Source organism: Clinocottus analis, unplaced genomic scaffold (genome assembly GCF_023055335.1).
Source record: "Clinocottus analis isolate CAN_PGR_092001 unplaced genomic scaffold, fCliAna1.0.p SCAF_24, whole genome shotgun sequence".
NCBI classification, from domain to species: domain Eukaryota; kingdom Metazoa; phylum Chordata; class Actinopteri; order Perciformes; family Cottidae; genus Clinocottus; species Clinocottus analis.
The window spans coordinates 2,660,991-2,680,499 of NW_027175976.1; the positions used below are offsets into that span (position 1 = coordinate 2,660,991).

A 19,509-nucleotide genomic window follows, 5' to 3' on the forward strand; every position below is an offset into this window, starting at 1 on the left:
GATCCCCTTTTTGTCATTTGAGGAATGTGCTTAGAAGGTGCATGCTGAAAAGCTTTTCCCATGATGCACTGGCCATCTGTACAGATATTATGGCACATCTGTGAACATATTTATTCCGTCTGGACCGTTATCGTATTCATTCTCCTGTCAGGGATCCTGTGTCCAGTCCGGTCAGAGGCCCTGCTGCGGCTGAGGAGTCTAAATATGATGTCTGTCCACATGCGTTTTACTTATGGAATATGAATAAGCAAGTGGTTTGTTGTAATTAGCCTAGAGACATAATGCATGCTCATTATAGAAAGAGAAAACTTGCTGTTGGATCTCTTTTGATCCTGAGCACAACCCTGAAGCGTTCATTTTACACATCTGAAACATCTTCGTCTTAATTACGTCTGTGTTCATTAAACATTCATTGTGAGTGATATATTACTCTATATGATGTTTGCTGATGGTTAATACTGATGCATTAATGTACAATTACAATTTTAAATCTTAAAAATACAACATTTAAAAGAGCAATCACATGCTTAGTGTGGAAAATGTTATTGTGAAACGTAGATAAATGTAGTGCAGTAAAAAGTATAGTCTTCAATATTTGCCTTTAACCTTGTGAAGTAGAAGTATCTACTAGAAGTATCTACAGTTCTGCAGCTCAGAATATAGCTGCAGAACTGTACGAGGGGGAAAAGTACTTTGTTATAGGATGACACCACTGGATAATATATCTATATCGTGACGTAACCGTGACGTCGCAGCACCCTCCTCCCTCGGCTCCTTTGAGCAGCGCACTAGTTTCTCTGGTCTCCATCTGCGCTGCAGGTCTCGAGCGGACTCATCGGGTAAGTTGTCTTATGAACTATTATGGTCTGGTCAAGTCACTGTTAATGCGCAGTGTAAATACCACGCGCCTCAGATGAATTAAGGATTATGAGTCGGATTGTGACTCCCCTCATAATATGCAGTTTAGTGCTGTTTGTCTACTGGAGGCGTTTTAATGCGGAGGCTGATTTGAATGTGAGTAGTCCGTTAGCTCTCTGTTTGGCTTATTCATGATTTAAAAAGAAATGTGAATGCTGTGTTATTTCCATTTGACTCTATAAATTAGGGAAATATTGCGGCTACATTTTACATTTTACTTGACAACGACAGCTAAAGCTACTTTGCAGATTCAGATTATTGCATAAAACAAGTGCAGTTTACATGATTAAACTATCTGATTTTATAAAATACTTACCTGAGCTTCACCGCCACCTACTTACCTAAATACTGTGATGCAAAATCAGTGATATAGAAATCCAATAATATATAATATACAGCTGAAATAATAAGTTGATTGGTCAGGTTTTGGCAAGATTATGAGAAGATGGTCATGCTTTTTTCTCATCATTTTTGTGGGATTTCTTTGTCCATCTGAGAACGTCATGTTTGGCTCTGTAACATTGTAATGGAAGTTTTTACAATTTTTTGGAGAAAAGTTTTTACAATTTTACAATTCTTTACGTTTCAACGTTGGAAAAAAAACCATTTCATTTTAACAATGATTCAACACGACGCTATAACACACACAGAGACACACACATCTGCTGTAGTGTTGATACTTGAAGCCCAGTTTGACGCATACTTTTACTTCTTTAAACTCAGAACTGTCCTTTGCAACAGAATATTTGTACCTTGCAGTTCAGACTGCGCATTTATTTGCGCATCGTGAGGCTGAACTTCCCCATAATAACGCTGAACAACATGAAGTGTCAAGCAGAATGGCTGGAATGTCTCCGGTGCAGTCATGTCTGTCCAGCTGCGTAAAGGTGAAGCACATGAGCGGCAGTCTGACAGGAGTTAAGCCGCAGCCGCGTGTGTCTGCTCGGGCAAACCTCAAAGGCCACTCTGGTGGCCTGAACACTTGTCTTCTTCTGACACGCATGACCGACTCAAAGCTATTACCCTTCATCAAGGTTCACGTGTCCTTATTTATTACCATCAATGTAAGCTTGGATCACTTCATGATTACAAAAATCGGGTTGTTTCTGCACATGAAACGCTTTCCGACCGAGACAATGATGTCTAACAATCGCTATTGTTATATGTTCCCTTAAATATTCATATCTGCGTGCAGTAAAAACAAGCAGCGGACACAGCAGCACGGAAACCGAGCCAAGAACCATCGTCACAGTGTGATGCACTATGGAGACGGCTTTCTCGGTTTTATTTACAATGTTTTGGGTCATTCGCGAGCGCTTCATCCATAAATTTGTTTCCTCTGACAGCACGTGAATGCACCGCAGCACTGCCTGCGGACGGAACGTGTGAAGGGCTAATTAGTTTGTGAAACAGTTATTTAATTATCTTGGAACATGTTCATTAACTTGCAATGTTATTAATTCTGGTCTATATTCATGAACATGAGGAGTGTGTGTGTATATATATATATATATATATATATATATATATATATATATATATGTATATATACATATATATATATATATATATATATATATATATATATATATATATATATATACACACACACACACACACATTATATTTACAGAAAACCCAGCTTAACTCCTGAACTTCTGATGATTTATAGCGTCAGTACTTGGCAGCCAGACCCAACTTATCTCTGGTATGAGGAGGTCACAGGCAGCGTCAGACAGTCAGACAGCACTTAAAAACGTAATTCTTCTTCTTTTGTGGGTAAAAAAACAACATGTGACACTAAAGTTCAAACGGCTGCATCAGGGCCGGGCCCGAAGTGCAGCACAGAACCACTTTTTGGACGCCAACGTCTCAGCTCAACTTTTACACAATTTGCACACTTCATCCGCAGTTGTCAGGGGTGACAGAAAGATTTAAAACCGGCCCTCCTTCAGATTCTTTCGGCGCTGAAGGAGCCGGTCGGTGCTGATTGAACACAGAGAGATATTTAAACCCTCTCCAGTTGTAATAGGGAGACCTAATCCCTGCAAGCACTCCAAGTTCTGCTCCAGGCCCGGCATCTCTCATGCAGCTCAACGATGGAGAGCTGACTCTGAAGTTTCCCTTTCAGCTCAGAGAATATCATTATGAGCTACAGTACAGCGCCAGGAGGAGGAGGAAGCCCGGCGATTGAAAGACTTCCCTGAATCTATCAAGTATTTACTGTTTGATTAGGACTCAACTTCTGTAGTCCAGATTGGAATAAGCCGAGTTAGCACCGAAACAGTAAGGGCCCAAAATCCAAAGATATTGAGTTTAATATCATCAAACTGTGAAAAACAGAAAATAAGAAGCTCGAACTGGATGAAATGCAGCATTTAGATAAATCAATTCAATACCATCATGCTGTCCCCCTGCAAAAATTCACTTATTACAGTAATTATAGTCCAGCTGATTTGATTTTACTCTTATATATTGTGTACAAGTCTTTATTCTACAATGTTCAATGTGGCTGATCTGATCCTATTTTTCTTTTGAACTGAGAGCCTTGAGAGTGTGCGTAGTGCAGTATGTTTTTCAGTCTGCAGCAAAGACACGGATCGATGTTATTGGGGCATGCATAATGCTAAGAAAACAAGCATTTACAACCACAAGGCCTGGGGGTAAAAGCACAAAATGCAGTGCGAGACATCTGAACTCAACGTTGATCTCAACACAACGGATCTGGGATCAGGGGCAGAACCAGGTCATCTGGTGTTTAATCCACTGATTGACGTTTCAGTGAATCTGAAGAAGAGCATTAGTTAGAGAGCATCCCTCTTGGAATGTAACTGATTACTATTGGATGTAAGACACACACACAGCCTCTGTTTTCTCTAATAAAAGTCAACACGTACCAAAGCCCATTGATCTTGTAATTGAAACATAACTCACGTTTCTGTCAGAAGTGGTAATAGCTGTAATGGATGTCCTCCTGTCCCGTGTCTGCAGACTGGTGGGGTTCCTTTTGACATTTTAAATAATGAAGCGAGCTCACAGCGTGCACAGCGCGCACAGCTGATCACGTTTACAGACTAATTGCTGCCATTAATAGACGTTAGCTTCTCATGTTCTGTTTACTACAGCTACCAAATTATGACTTAGACACATCTTTATTAAAAAATGTGCCCATCCATTTCAGCTGCTTGTGGTGCCTTCCCTCCCACAGAGTTTCAAAGTGCCAAAGGAAAGTGCATGAAGGGACTCTGGGCTGACGATGGAGGCCTGGCAAGCGGTGGCCTGGGTGCTGCTCATGACCAACGTTGCTGACTGGCTGAAAGCGGTCCAGTCGCGGGACTTCTCCATGACGGACATCATCCTGCTGCATCCCTCAAGTAGGAGCATTAGGACGATTCCCAGTGCAGATATGAGTCTTGGCAATGGGAAACAAAACAAGTCCTTATTGGATCTTTGTGTCAGAGCACTTTAATTAAACGGATGAATATTCAGAGATTCTGTCTGGACGACAAATCTGTTACTTAACATCCAGTTTGTGTGTGTGTGTGTGTGTGTGTGTGTGTGTGTGTGTGTGTGTGTGTGTGTGTCCCACAGCTACACCTCATCCTGGCGGCTTCAAGTGCTTCACGTGTGAAGACGCCTCAGACAACTACGAGTGTAACCGCTGGGCGCCAGATGTTTACTGTCCAAAAGGTAAACATCAGCTGAGCTGAATGCAAAACTCACGTCCACAAAGACGCACAAGAGTTGCTTGTCGCTCGTAGTAAAACTGTCCCGAAGTCAAGGCGTGCCGTGTCTTCCAGATGCCAGATACTGCAGCGCGCTCCACGTGATGGATCACCACGGCGACAGTGTGTCCGTGACCAAGCGCTGCGTGGCGCTGAAGGACTGTCTGTTCCCCGGCTGCACCGACGTCCCCGAGAGCGGCCATCAGGTACGTGGAGGTCGACGCCGACGCGAGATGAGGTAAGGATGTTGTCCGAATCAGGAGGACGTCTCCTCAACGTTCTGAGTCTCGCCCGCCAGATGTGCTCGTCCTGCTGCGAGGGGAACATCTGCAACGTGCTGGTCCCGAGGAACGCCAGCAGCTCCGTCTTCTCCTCGACTTCCCCTCTGGCCAGCAGGGGGTTCCTGCCCGCGCCGCTAAGCTACTTCGTCATCGTCATCATCGTCACAGGCATCTTTCTAGCCGGACACTTTTGACCGGGAAACTCCGCATCTGTCGCACAACTTAAGGACACTTCCTGTGTCACACACATTTGCTAAAAGACAAATGTTTCCTCATCTCATGTTCACTTTGTATAGCTGATATTAGAACATAAGGATGTTTTACAAACCATCATCAAAGGCACAGAAATCCAATTAAACATTTAATTGGAACAAATAGGACAATAAAAACGGTCACTACTAGAAAGTCTTCCCCTTAAATGAGGCTTCCTTCCATACAGTTTAACAATTTACTGAAGCTGTTTTGTTAATTTATTGATGCCAAGTCTGTTTAAATCTAATGAAAACTTACCAACGGTTCTGATGTCTTTAACTTTCTCTGGATCACAGCGATTGTCAAGTCGAAGGTGAAGGAGTCGGCCTCTGCAGTAAATCACTAGGTGACCACTAGGTGGGGACAAATATCCAGTTTCCATATACGCACAAAAGCTGAATTTAAAAGTGCAACTGTTATTTTGTTTTATGTATTTTTGATGTATCATGTATAGGCAAATCTTATTTCTGAAAATGTTGAAATCAACCTGGATAATTTGGTCTCGGTGTACTAGAATGGGTCGATTTATTACACCTGTGTGAAGGAGCAAACAGGAAAGAGTGTCACAGCATCCTGATGAGAAGTCACTTTATTGGCTCAGCACTTCTGACCATCACATCTGTAGTGATTCAACTCAAACAGCATCCACACTTGTTTAGATTCTGTGCAACAGTTAAGAACAAAACACTGTACATTTTTGTAGGAAAAGATTTTAACCTGAAAGCTGCGTTTACATTTCAAATCCATGGCTCTATTGTCATTAAACACAAGTGATGTCATCCTCTGAAGTGACAACATTGTCTACTAACTCTTTAGACAGCACGTTACGTGTTGAAAGGCCTCCGAGTTTGTGTTTCTACCTGATGTGTGCAGGCTAAGCCAGGTTGACGAGCACCAGAGTCTACATTAGAGTCTCAGTCAAGTCCTTGTTACAGTACGACAAACTTTGCACACCCTTTCTCTGATGATCCAAACTCCTTCAAACCATAAATAAGACGCCTTGTTTGAATCTTGCTCTGGGAAATATATATAAATATTTTTTAAAAACCTATTCCTCATCAGCGAGCACATTTGATAGTCCTTGTAGTCTCGCGATGGCAGAACTGTGAGCCGGTGCGTTGGTGAAAACAGTCCCCACAAATTGAGGCGTTCCTCTCAGGATGTGGCGAATAACTGTGCACGAGCCTGACACTTCGATGTGGAAGCCCAGATCTCTTAGTTCCTCCTCTGTCCGCAGTTTGGTTTGACTTGTTGGAGATGCAAAGAACTGTGAGGGGAACAAGAGCTGATGTAAACAGGGAGGACGAGTCACCGTTAATGCAAGAAATCCCTCCTGCAAACAGGACAACTCACAGCTGCTCCTGTTGTCGGGTCAATGAAGTCTGCCCAGTAGCCTGCAGTCCACAGAGCGAAGCACATTTCCTTTGCTCCCGTAACAAACTGCAATGAGGAGAAAATGCACATCAGTAAGCCGTTTTAACATGGCATCTCTTCATTTATAGCGATAAAACAATCACGGGACTGACTTTGCGCAGCTGCTGGTCTTTGTCCTGCTCTGCTGCCTCCTCACACAGACCGTTACCCTGTGTGACCGTCACAACTGTGATGGAAGTGGTGGGCGCTGAGGGGAACATGAGCTCAAGATCTGTGACACACACACACACACACACACACACACACACACACACACACACACACACACACAGAGAGAGAGTTGTGTTACTTCAGGTCATGAGGAGTCACTGTATAAGAGTTGATGCTAAATAACAGTCCCTTACCTTTCCTCAGCAGCTCAGGGCAGGAACTTATGGAGCAGTCCGTCTCCGTCTGAGTAAAGTACTGCTCAGCTTTATGGACTCTCATGTCTATAGTACCCAGGTTCCCCTGATGAACACACACAAATACACTTTGACAATTGATAATGAGATACCAGGCAAGTGAAGAATCTCCCCAAATATTCTCCCGTTAGATGGCTAAAAATGTATTGTTGAAGGACCCTTACATGTATATAAAGGTACAAGAGAATGTTGAGTCCCCCAAGGTTGTCAAATTCACAAATAAATGAATACAAATACATAAACCCAACATAACCTCAGTGCCCTATATGGTAGCTGCAAGTTGAAATCAAAACAATTCAAAATCTTACTTGGAACTCGTTAACAAACTGGGCCAGTATGAACTGGTGTCTCTCTGCGCAGCTCGGGGCCGTCAGTACATCCGGCACTGTCTTGTGGACTGGAGTCCTCTTCTGGTCCTCCATGCCCTCCAGGTGGCAGTCGAACCCGGCATTACCCGGTAACTGAAAGCGCTGGTCTTGAGGTCCGAATGGTCCCATGTTCTCGTCAGGCCACACGGTCCTGGGGCCTGCAGCGGATGTGACAAAGGCACAAGTGTGTCTTTAAAGATTTTTAAATAAATGTTTGGGTGTCTAATTTTAGTTTTGATTCTTACTGTTATGTCATCTCTCTTCTTTATATTGTTGTTGCTTCTATTGTTTGTTTTTACCATGTCAAGTGCCTTGAGCACCCTGTGAAGCGCTGTACTAATAAAATGTTTTAATTATTTACTATTTGACTCACCTGAGTCTGTGTGTGATATAGATATGTAAGGCTCATCTGAGCTCGCAGTAGAGAAGAGTCTGGTTCTGCCGACACGGAGGGCAGCGAATGCATGACGGCCAACAGTCTTAGATAGGACCACCCTGCCTCGACCACACAGCACCTGTATGGGAACGAAGACATGTTAACAGCTGAAAACAAACATGCACATCTTGTGTAACACATGTTGACTATTAGGAATTGCTTACACTGTGATGGTAAATTCAGCATTTGAGCGATTCAACAAAAATCCAAATTGATTTACTAAAGCGTGTTATTTGTACGATGAGCAACCTCTTGGGAAATTGCTTAGATTTTAAATGTAGTCTGGCAAGGGACTCGGGTACAGAGGGCTGACGTCACTACGGGAAGTTATGTCACTTACACTACTGGACATTGTGGTTCGCCTCCTTCTCCCGCTGACTTTAACCTGTTGGATTACAAGAATAAGTAACAACAATTAGTCAGTGCAACGGAACATTGAGTATACACTCAAAACGTGTAAACAAAAATAAAAAAGCTTGAGTTCGTTAACTTTAAGTCTGCCAGCCAGAGCTAGTGATTATAACACACATGCTAGCTGACATGATGCAACCTTTCACGGGGCAGCAGTTGCAGCGACTTGGTCGTACACTTTCTTCACAAGCAACACACACGTTTGACTTGTAACGGATACACATCGTCTCATAATGCGTCAGGCTCGACGCTAACTAACAAGCCAGCTAGCTAGTACCGTTAGCGAGCTGTTTGCTAACATAGGTCAGCTAACTTACTTAGACACTTTCCCTTTTTAGACGGTATGGAACGTTCCCCAACTTGATATGAGCAGCGCACAAAACAGCCGACAACGTAATGAAGAAAAATTATAAATATACATGTGTTGATACGGATTATAGCTTAAAAAGTACACGTTGTTCTTACCTGTCAAATTGGACGTCCGCGTCTCCACCATGAACTCTTTCGTTGTAACGAAAACAACGATGGGAAGCGATAAGGGACAACTAAGCCATGCGCAGTTTGCGTAACTGTTACATCAACGACCATATTACTAGTGACGTAAGGAACAATTGAAACATTAAAAAAGGAGCTTGAACGCGCGATATTCACTCCGGGATATTTTATTGTTAATGACAAACGTTTTGTCCTTCAAACCGGTGCTGTAAATCGAATACTAAAAAGGCCGTGTCTTCTCATGTTTCACCACAAGATGGCAGCAAGTTAACACTTAACACGAACAAGGATTTAATAACAGCAGTACTGTTACTTTGGCCTCATAAAGTTGCATACTAGCTGTTATTTGCAACTTCGATTATAGTATTTAAAATTTGTATAATATTAACCTGCCTCCCATATTGTTATTTGTGCGCTGGCTTGCTTTAAACTACTAAATATTACACTTTTCAGAGAACCAGACTTAGTTTTGTTGGTATTTCAGCTTGATGATAATGGTTCTGTCCTACTCGAAAAAGACATATTGGTTGTTTCAAGCCTTGGTTTTACTGCAAAACTATCACATGATAATACCAGGTGTGCCAGCTGATGACATCATGTCAGTGTACAGTCCTTGGTGTAAATTATGACATCCTGGGTGAAAAGAAAGTGAGTTCAATAACACTTTCACTTTCGTTCACAGAAACTTTGATAACTTCATCTTGGCTAACCTCTCAGGAGTGTCCAGAATCAAAGACTCAAAGTGTGTTTGTACTGGGCAGGTCCCAGGTGGAGAAACAGCACACATGCTCAGCAAAAATAATCACCCCCTTGATCAATAAAGTTTAAAAAATAAAAATAAAAAAAAACTAGAATTGTCCTGGCGAGAGCAGTAATATTTACTGTCAGAAGTTGCGAAGGACAAGGACAGCGAAAGTGCATTTTGCTGGCGTGGACGCGACTCTTTATAGCTGACTCGGACAAGCTGATTGACACTTTCTCTGAACTGACAGCATGTGCAGTGGGAGTGTGTGTGTGTGTGTGTGTGTATGAGAGATGTGGAGGAGGCATGTGGAATCGCACAGAGCTCGGCTGTCAGCATGTGTCCCACAGGATCATTTGTAACAGCAATGCAGCATCCACCCTCGATGGAGCCCCTGTGGGACACGGACACGGACACGGACACACACACACACACACACACACACACACACACACACACACACACACACACAGACTCTGATATGCACCAGCATCCCAAAGCAGCTACCAAATGGAATCTTCACCACAGGCTTTTCACCCCGGTGTTGTTATTTGGAGGTGAAAAGCATCGAGTGAATCAAGTCCAGTTGAGGAAAAATTCAACACTCTGCTCTGTAGTGAGATTAAAATGCAGCTCGACTGACTTTAAAGCGTTACCATACATTTTCCATTCTCCTTACCAGTAACCTGAAATTGTGTTTGAGTGAATGAATTTATCAGGAAAAAAATATTTTTCTGCCTCTTCGTCAGCATTTACTTTCAATTAAAGTGTAGTTATCAGTCTATAATTGTTTCTATGAAACACTTTTTTTTCCCTGGACAGCATGCGGCTGGTGTCTTCGTGAGTGGAATTCCTCAGTGCAGCGGAGCCTGGAGACCTCAGACAGGGCCATGAGTCACTCGAGGTCTTATATCGCTGCGCTGTCAGGCCACATTGGATCTCGTCTGGAATCAGCACTTTTCTATTAACATTTCATCCACTGTCAAAAAAAAAAAGAAGAAAAAACACATTTCCATCCCATTGGAAGCTATATACCTGCTCGTGTCAGCACTGTATTTATTGCGCTCCTTAACTAATGACATAGTGACCGCCATTAAAAGGTCTGTACCCCATCTCCTCTTGGTATTTGACGGTGAGAAACCTATTAGGATTTCAGGTTTTGTTCATGTTTCCCACCTGCCACTGTACCTCCACCGTGGCTGTCTAACAGTGCTTGCTCGTGCTGTGTTTAGAAACCCAGGCGCTCCTGTGTAAAGCTTTAAATCCCTTATGTCTGCAGGCGGCGGGCCCTTGTTTGGTTCCTCGCCACTATGAGAAAATTTAGACGCAGTGGCACTGACATTAATCTCCCTTCAATTGGTTATTCATCTCGCAGCTGTGAACGCATCAGGAGAGAGAAATAATGAAATACAAAAAGAATAAAATCACAAATTGGGGCGTTACCCTGTCAGATGAAATCTTGGCAGCATTTTTAATGCAGAAACTGGGAACTACCTTTAATGTACTTTCTTGTAACTTGTTAGCTTAGCTAAGACTTGGAAATGGGGCCTAGCTGGCTAGCTGGCTCTTTTTGAAGGGAACCACATCCTCATGTCTAAATCACAGTCATTAATACATTTTATGCTTAGCTAGTTGACAAAAATACATCTTGGTTTTAAAGGTGATAGTTGGTGGATTCTGAGCCAGGCTGGCTGTTTCCCCCTGTTACCAGTCTCTATGCTAAGCTACGCTAACTGCCTACAGGCTGTAGCTTCAGAGTTAGCATACATGAGAGTGGTATCAATCTTCTCATTGAATTCTCAAGAAAGCAAACAAACACATTGCCCAAAACATGTAACTATCTCTTCGATGTATAACAACAATTTCATTTTGGGCTATGAGTGTTCCAAGAAGTCTCTTTTCAATTAAGTAGTCGCATCTTTAATCATTCAAAGAGCCAGACTCCTGTCTACAGGGTCTCAGCTGCTGTGGAGCATCACCATCTGGCCACCAACTGCCTGCTAACACCACGGTGGGTGCTTTTTGAGCAGAATGAAGAGAAACACTTTCAGCATCTGTGGATCTAGGTAAACAGCATATTCGCTGGAATATTTCGGCATTTTATGACTTATATTTTGCAATTCTTTATAAAGAGCATACTGCTTTGGACAAATTTGTGTCCTGGTCGCAGACTTACGGATGAGAAAGAGAAAGACAAAGACAATACGGGTGAAACTCCTCAAACATTGAGCAAAGTATTTATGCACATTTTCAGATATATTACGACAGGATATCCTGTTCAAATCGATGTCAGAAACATAAAGAAGCTTTTAGCTGGCGTTCAATCAGGAAGATAATTACCATTTTAATTTCCTCATCTCTCCAGGTCTCATTTATTATCCAATGACCTCGCCGGGTTATGTCTTGTGTGTTTTTTCCTGTCAAGGGCATTTTGCCGTTGTTCGTTGAATCTGTGCTGCCACTGCATCACTGTCATCAAGACCACGTCTAACGGCTCTCCAGGGAGGGATATTTAAAATGACTGCAATTTATAGGCTCTTAACCTATAAACTGATGTCATTGATGGGGTTAATCTTTTAAACATTAATCCCAACATCCATTTTTCTCCCCTGATTGACCGAACGCGGTGAACATGGTTACAGTGGGCACTGATGCAAAATGCATGAACCTCCCGCTCCTGAAACATTGCATGATTATGAGAATTCACAATAACGGCTCAAACGCGGTTCTGCCTCATTAGTGACTGTAAACCTCGGGCTCGCGCGCGGAAAATAATTGAAGCGTTCAGCACTGCTGACATCGCTCAGAGCATTTTGGAATCCATTTCAACAAATAAGCACCAGGTGAGAGGATGATAATATCTCAAGAAAGCAGCACAGAGACTCGAGCAAGTGCAATAAACCACTGCAGAGATGACTTCTGTTTTAATAAAACATGCCGGCTGATGAATATGGCCAAAACACTGGCAAGGAGGTTTAACAAGAAAACCGCTCTGTGAGGCGCCACATGCTAGCATGATGATGTTTAGCATGTTAGCATTTTTTTTTTTTATTGGTTTCAGTCTGAATTAGGTCTGTAGTAAACACAAGCTTAAAATATGTTATGTTTTGTGAAGCTTTTGAGTGTCTTAAAATAGGCGGGACCATGATGTAGTTTATTGATAGCTTAGCATTGTCTTTTTATTTTTGGTGACTGCATTCCCGCTCGAAAAATCTGTGTTCTGCGATTTCACTAGTTTCATAAACTGGTGTTATCCACAGAGCTTATGTTCTGTCTGCATAGCATCACGATACACGTACCGGCCAGCCAAACAGTCAAACCCTGCACACGACAAAAGCTCAAACAGGTAGTTTAGCATTGCGGCTAGCTGGCTTGTTTGTAGAACATTTAACATTTAAACTATTTCACGGGTCTTCTGCTCCGACGTCTCGTTCCCTCGGTGCTCCCGGAGGTTTCCGGTGACTTACCACACGAGCTTGACTCGGCTGTTACAACCGTGACAGCCGGGGTCAGGGAATAACAGAATATTACTGTAGGTGCTCACACCTGATGCTCATTTGTCGAAGTCTGTCCCCCCCCCAAAAAAAAATAAAAAATGCTCAGGGCGCTGTCAGTGCTGCTGAACTGTGCAATTAGGGCATTTTCCCGGTTGTGAGCCCGGGGGCCTGCAGTCACTAATGAGGTAGCGGTGGGTGTGTGTCTGCTGTTGCACTGTGCGCATAAAATTATGTAGATGTGGAAAGGGCCCCGGGGTGTAGCTGCACCACTGGCACCAACTGATGCTCGCCTAGTGACTGCTGGTAGTGATGGCAGATCCTGATATGCTGGCGAACCCCCGAGACCTCTGTTTGCTGAGTTTTTACTTTGTTCAGCAACACGGACGTCATACCTGGAGCAGCTCCTTTATGCGCGAGGGGTTCATTAAAATTCAGGCGAGTAGTAATTATGAGGGAGATAATTACTACGCAGTTTGCATGTGAGAACACTCAACCTTGTGGCACCCCGATCATTTAAGCCCTTCTACATATCTTTACATATCATGAATGCAAGCAAAGTGCTCTAATGGCATTCTGGTTCAAATGATGTTGTCGACCATGTTTCTTCTCCCTTCAGCCGGAGAAGATGGAAGTAGCAGCTATAAATAGAAAATGTGGTTACATGTGTTTGTCTGACCGTCCTGGTAGGAGATTAAAAACTGCACGCTTTCCCTCTGAAGCAAAGCCTCTCCTCCCTCAATTACCTCTCCCACCAGATCCCTTCTGAAAGACGTCAGGCTGGATCTATGATTTGTGTGTCTGTGTGTGTGTTTATGTGTGGGATTTCAACCACAAACCACAAGCAGAACCAATACCTGCTAAATGCATCTGAATGGTTAGGAGAGGTTGTCGGGCAGCAAGACCCCTGAGAATTTTCTCATGTTTTCGCAATTCAAGAGTGATGATAAAAGATGATCCTGTATGATTGAAGGCTACAGTTGCATGAACCCACAAGAAAGCATTCTTGATATCGGTATATATAACGTGGAGGACTGCACAGATTAATGCCGAGGTCAACACAGTGAATGCAATAGTTCAATAAACAGCCATTTCAATGTAAGAGCTCGTGCAGTAAACCCACTCAGACAACGTTACTCCAGAATAAATGGCTCAGGAAATGGATCCGTGTGTGTGCAAAAAATGTGAGCGTGAACTGTACAGCGCAAACTTTCATTAAAATGTGAATAAAAAATATAATTGCGATGACATCATCTTTTATTCAGTAATGAGAACAGGTCTCATTCCTGGTCTGTGAAGGTCAGCGTGAGCCTTCGGCCACTAAAGCTACTCGGCAAGATGAAGCATTGAAGGTCAGCCGAGCGAAGTGGCAGATAATTTATGACAGTACGGTATGTTTGCAGTTTGAAGCAGCAGCGCTGGACTTCTTATTTCCCTCTCTCTTATCTCCTGCCTTTTAACCAGGCCTCAATCTTCTTAGTTGGAGAGGATGTGCTTCGGTCCCACCCACTGACATTTTAACTCCAGCCAATGAGATTACCGCTGCCTCCGGATCAGCTCAGCCCGCAAGAAATGTTTGTGTAACTAAAACTTCTATTCTCATGTACATCATCTCATGGGTGTGTGTGCGTGTCGGCGCTCGTCATTCCTCGGCGACTAGAGGTGGGGTGACATTTCTGAAGGCACGTAAAACCTTGCCACTGTCTCACAGCACTGTCTGTTCGCATTACGGCAGCAGCGTGCCCGGTGTCGACGGGGAAAGCTCTGAAAGTGTGTAAAAATACTCAACTTCTGTCATGTCTGATACAAAAAGAGGAAAACAGACACCATGACTTCAGTGTGTATGAAAAAGGGGCGAGTGAGTACCAGCTTCTGTTAAATTGAGTGTGTATTATGCTCTCTGAATGCAGGAAACTCTGCTTGAATACTAATGAAGCGATTATCTACATGTTGATGGTTATGGCATATTTTCTTCGTACTCAACTGCAATTTGAGCCTCCAAAGCACTCAGGATCCTCTCTGTTGTTCAATTAAAAACATATCTCATGAAAGCATTTAGTTTTTTCAAGATAGAGACAATATTTCCTGAAAGAGGCTTTGTACTTGTAACTCACAGTCAGGGAAAGAAAATCAGATTCTCCAAATAATATGACGTCATTGCCAAAATATTATAGCAATGTTCTCAACAATATTTTGAAGAAAGAAAATGGTGACTTTAATCTTTTCTGTTAACATATCTTTTCTCAATAACGTGGCTCTGATGACTGGATGAAAACAAAGATGTTTTTGCACTGTTGCGTCTCTCATGCTTCTGCTTCATGTTCTGCAGCAAAGAGAAAACAGCATTGTTTCAGCGTGATCGCACAACATCCAGCCTCAGAGAAACTCCATCCACCACCTCCAGGCTGAATGACACCAGACGACATCGTGATGACTGCGTGGTGCAACAAGGGTGTGGACGGGGCTCTGCAACGCCACGGCTCATAATGCCCTGCTAACCTGCGCTTTCAGTTTCCATTCACAACAACAGAAGATCATAGTCCCTGTCAGATCTGGGAGGGTGGCAACCCGGTGCGAAAAGGCGACGGTCCTGTGACTCTAACGCAGTTTGATGGAGGGGATGGGTTTCACACTCTATGCCCAACGGTAATGTAGCTAATCTCAGAGTACAATGCTGCTGTTTATCGACCCGTTGGAGGATGAAAGAGCTCCTCTTAGAAACCAGAAAGAAAAAAAAACATTTTCCCCAAGACAATAATGTCATGAGAGTACTATGAAAGATCCAATTGATGCATATACATCAGAGCAAGACGCTACACAAGTTCACAGTGTGAGGCCTAATGTGTATTGATGTGTTCATGTCAGCTGTCTCTTTGGCTTTGTCACACGCTCTGATGATCGCCATCCTGCCCGAGAGCCACCTACCTACCTACAGAGACCTCATGGGGCTGTGAGACAATAGTGAGCCTATATGCAATGTATAGGGGGCTTGTGGCAGGAAGGGAGGACGGAGGGATGCCGCTGTTGTTTCTGAAAAATAAGTCTTCTCGGTTTGTTCAGAGGTTCTGCAGCTCGATGCAAAGACTGTATGAAAGGCATTTGTTGACACACATTTGCATTCACCACCAGCCAGGTAGCGCTAAAACAATTAGATGCGCGAATGAGCCTCCAGAAAGATGACCAACACTATTGTACAGGAGGCGGGGATAATGCCAGCTGACAGCTGGAGGTGATCCAAATGAGTTCATCACACATCAGGCGCCCCAGGGCTGATTTAACTCTTCACGGTTGGATTACACGGAGCAGCATGATACCGCGCCGAGGGGCAAAGCACCTTTGAGAAACAATGAGGGACCACATGAGGGAAGATAAACCTCTCTAAGGTCAAGAGTTGCAGGGACCTTACAGTCTTCTACAGATGCTTACATTCAGGTCAAATACGTCTAAGAGAATGCTCGTGAAGAGTATAACTGTGTGTCTTTACTAAAGGATCTTTCCAGGTGTAATGTCTTCAATCGTCATGGTTCATTGCGTTAGCATGCTAATAAGAACTACTCACACAAGAAACACCAAGAAAAGATCAGGCTGAAATAAATGTCATTAGTTTATGCAGTCTTAAACCAACTAATTACACACAAAGGCCAACCTCGTGACGGTGCTAGAGGTCCCCAATGTTTCTAGAATACATCATCCATCATGAACTTCTGCACCAAATTTAGAGCAAATCCACCAAGCAGATGTTGAAATATTTCAGGATAGGTACAAACCTTGAAGGGATCGCAGAAGTCACGAGGGTTCATCCGCTGGGCACCATGATCGTCTGTACAAATTTGCTGACAATCCATTCAATAGGTACTTCATCCTGGATCCGAGCCAACCGGCCAACACTGCCATGCCTCGAGCCACGTCGGTACCTTGGCTAAGAATGTTAATGAAACTGAGACAAAAACAACAACAACTCAAAGCCGAAGGGGAAAAAGAATCATTAGACAAACTTGCAGCCTCGGACCGAGCTGCCACCCGACGTCCTCCTGATAACCAGCGACATCCTCAGCCTCTCCTAATTGGAGCCAACCTTCTGTTTAAGCAACAATTAGGTGAGCTCAACAGAAACCAGGCATTAAAACGACACACTATGACAAAACAGCATTCAAATGAAGCTTTCTCAGTTACTGCTGGTTTCACAATTTACCAACGGAGGACACACACCAGTGCACCGATGTCTCTCACTGATGAACAATGCTGCTCTTCCTCCCTCAATCTGACTAGCTCGTTTGGCGTAATTTGTTGAATCTGATTTATCTACTAGAAGATAATCTGAAACACGGAACTGAAAATCCTGATTTAACGTGCAGAAAAACATTAATGTTGCAAACGGGGCTCAGTTAAAATGGGGTGAAGACACACAGCGCTGTTGGGAGTTGGGTATTGGAAAAAAAGGAAAGGTCCAAGTTGTATCTTTGTAGTAATAATCTTCACTAAATGCTTCACTGTTTGCTGTCCTGCAGTCTGGCCGGGGGGGCGGGTTACCCTTTGCTCCGCAGCATCATTAAATAAAAAGCTTTGAGACATATCAAAACACGTCCTTTCCTCTTTTAATGACTCACTCCGTGAACCCGCAGCGCCGCCACACTTCACTAGGTTTCCGTGCTTTCCGGTCTGCGGGCAGAGTTAACAGCGGCGAGCGTTGAAGCGTGACCATATTGCTCCACTATCGGCCGGCCTTTAGCTTCTGGCGTTCGCTCTGCGTACCGTGCAGCAACGTGTGCGTGTGTGCGGGCCGCGCCAGACAAGGTGAGAGAGCTGACCTCGCTCCATCAGACGAGGGGGGCGACGATGCAACGAGCGGTGACCTAATTTGTGGAGGTAACTCTGATCAGCTCATGTTACCTTCAGCAACCTGTGTGCCGGTGAAACTCCCTGCAGCTGTTAAGTGAGTGACGGGTGGAGAGCAATCAGGACGGTGTGTTGGGTCCGTGTGATGGCTTTTCTATCGTGTTGTCGGGTAGAAACAAGACGACTCTGGTTTTCTTCTTATTTCAATGGAAACGAAGCCTTCAGTCGTGGACGTGCGATACACAATCATTGTTAGCTAACATTGTTTTCACATGAAGACTAATTTGTGTGTTTAACCTTCACATCCGTGACAAAATACACAATCAGCCATTTTATTAAATGTTATGTGCATTAATTGTTATGCAATGATAAGGCTACATTAGACTAATGTACGAGAGTATCATGCAGGCACTGTTCCTCCGCTCGGTGGGCCCCTCATGAATATGAGGAGAGATGAACTGTTTCTATTATGGTATTGATTGACCAGTCATTTCAAAAGGTCAAAATAGTCCGTCTGGACCAGGAGAACATTGAATGAATTTGACTAAATAGACAAATGTGTGGGTTTAGGTTATTAGTGTGACAGAAAGACAGGTCTGAATCTGATTATGACGTGTTTCAACAATTAGTCAAGCTCCTCTCCAAGTTAAAACTTTTTAAAATAACGGCAAAAAGACTATGTTTATCAACCAGGGAGCATATATGAATCACATCCTTTTTTTAACAACACATTTCCTATTAAAAGAAAGAGAAAATGGCATATATCGGTACACTGGATGACATTTTGGGACCAGTCCTCTCATTCTTTACTTCTCCCTCTGGATTAAGACCATCGATTCACCCAGTGCACTTCGAGGTCAAAAATTGGCTGTTTGTCCAATCAATGGCCATCTTACCGCCGTCTATCAGCCGATCAATAGGCCTACCTGCTTTAATCTTGGCACAGCTCCCTCTGAACAGCATCCATCCTCCACCATGGCAGCAGTGCATCTTCACCAGCGCTGCAAACTCATAACAGACTCCAAATTGGCCGGTGTCTCCTGAGGAAGAGGTGAAGAATCAATACTTGGAGAGCGAGAGGCGCCGTGATGGATTCAGGCGATGGTGATCGGTATGGTTCTCTTCCAGCCAGGCGATCAAAAGCTCATCGCTGCTGTTGTAGAAGTTAAGTGGACAAACTGTCGGACAGAGATCCAATTGAGACTTTTGGGACAGAAATCTCCCGGAGCAGGCGCAAAACATACTCAAATCATTCACTTTGAGATGTTACAAATTTACAAGATACCTTTATTGTCTCAAGTATATAATGATGGGATCCCATCTCATTGATAACTATTGATTAGGCGTTCATACTGGCAGCACTGTAACAGTTAACCATGCATCCACACTGACATGTTCATATGGCAATGCATTGCCTGTTCATGCGTTCAGAAGACACAGAGCAACATTAGTGTTTATTTGGAGTTGCGTTTCTGACCAACACACGATTGTGAGTCAAATATTCACTCTTTTAGTTCTGTTTTTGGTCTCCACCATCTCCTGAAGGAAATATCCGGCTTTTTAGCTGTTAAATGCGTTACTATAATCACTAGTTTGCCGCTGACTTCTTCTGCCCACTGTTTGGAGCTGTGCAGGTGGTCTGTATTGTTTGTTTTTTAACAGTTGTGTTTAGCTGAAAACGGCTGCCCCCTGCTGTGTGAGACCACACCAATG

At 43.5% G+C, this 19,509-nt stretch overlaps 2 protein-coding genes across 3 annotated transcripts; one reads left to right on the plus strand and one right to left on the minus strand.

Moving 5' to 3' along the window:
- Positions 1-795: 795 nt before the first annotated feature.
- LOC137793935 (ly6/PLAUR domain-containing protein 6-like) lies at positions 796-5,887 on the plus strand. The gene is made up of 5 exons (XM_068590399.1): positions 796-839; positions 4,127-4,292; positions 4,510-4,608; positions 4,719-4,849; positions 4,942-5,887. Exons 2-5 carry the CDS (start codon positions 4,175-4,177, stop codon positions 5,116-5,118), a joined length of 525 nt encoding a protein of 174 aa, XP_068446500.1. The 5' UTR covers positions 796-839; positions 4,127-4,174; the 3' UTR covers positions 5,119-5,887.
- Positions 5,748-8,881, minus strand: mmadhca (metabolism of cobalamin associated Da). 2 transcript variants are annotated; one of them, XM_068590397.1, is made up of 8 exons: positions 8,695-8,881; positions 8,159-8,203; positions 7,756-7,897; positions 7,323-7,540; positions 6,955-7,060; positions 6,703-6,821; positions 6,530-6,616; positions 5,748-6,443 (listed from the first exon to the last, which is right to left on the minus strand). In XM_068590397.1, exons 2-8 carry the CDS (start codon positions 8,168-8,170, stop codon positions 6,225-6,227), a joined length of 903 nt encoding a protein of 300 aa, XP_068446498.1. In that variant the 5' UTR covers positions 8,171-8,203; positions 8,695-8,881; the 3' UTR covers positions 5,748-6,224. The 2 variants fall into 2 exon arrangements, with proteins under 2 accessions (XP_068446498.1, XP_068446499.1); XM_068590398.1 differs by lacking the exon at positions 8,695-8,881 and adding an exon at positions 8,547-8,569.
- Between the last annotated feature and the right edge of the window lie 10,628 nt (positions 8,882-19,509).

Bases quoted from the DNA above. Each gene is read 5' to 3' on its own strand.
- LOC137793935 (XM_068590399.1), top strand. From the start codon at position 4,175: ATGGAGGCCTGGCAAGCGGTGGCCTGGGTGCTGCTCATGACCAACGTT. The intron at 4,293-4,509 runs GTAGGAGCATTA...TGTGTCCCACAG, and splicing joins CATCCTGCTGCATCCCTCAA to CTACACCTCATCCTGGCGGC. The intron at 4,609-4,718 runs GTAAACATCAGC...CGTGTCTTCCAG, and splicing joins AGATGTTTACTGTCCAAAAG to ATGCCAGATACTGCAGCGCG.
- mmadhca (XM_068590397.1), bottom strand. The intron at 6,822-6,954 runs GTAAGGGACTGT...TGTGTGTCACAG, and splicing joins CCCTGAGCTGCTGAGGAAAG to ATCTTGAGCTCATGTTCCCC. The intron at 6,444-6,529 runs GTGAGTTGTCCT...TTCCCCTCACAG, and splicing joins ACCCGACAACAGGAGCAGCT to TTCTTTGCATCTCCAACAAG.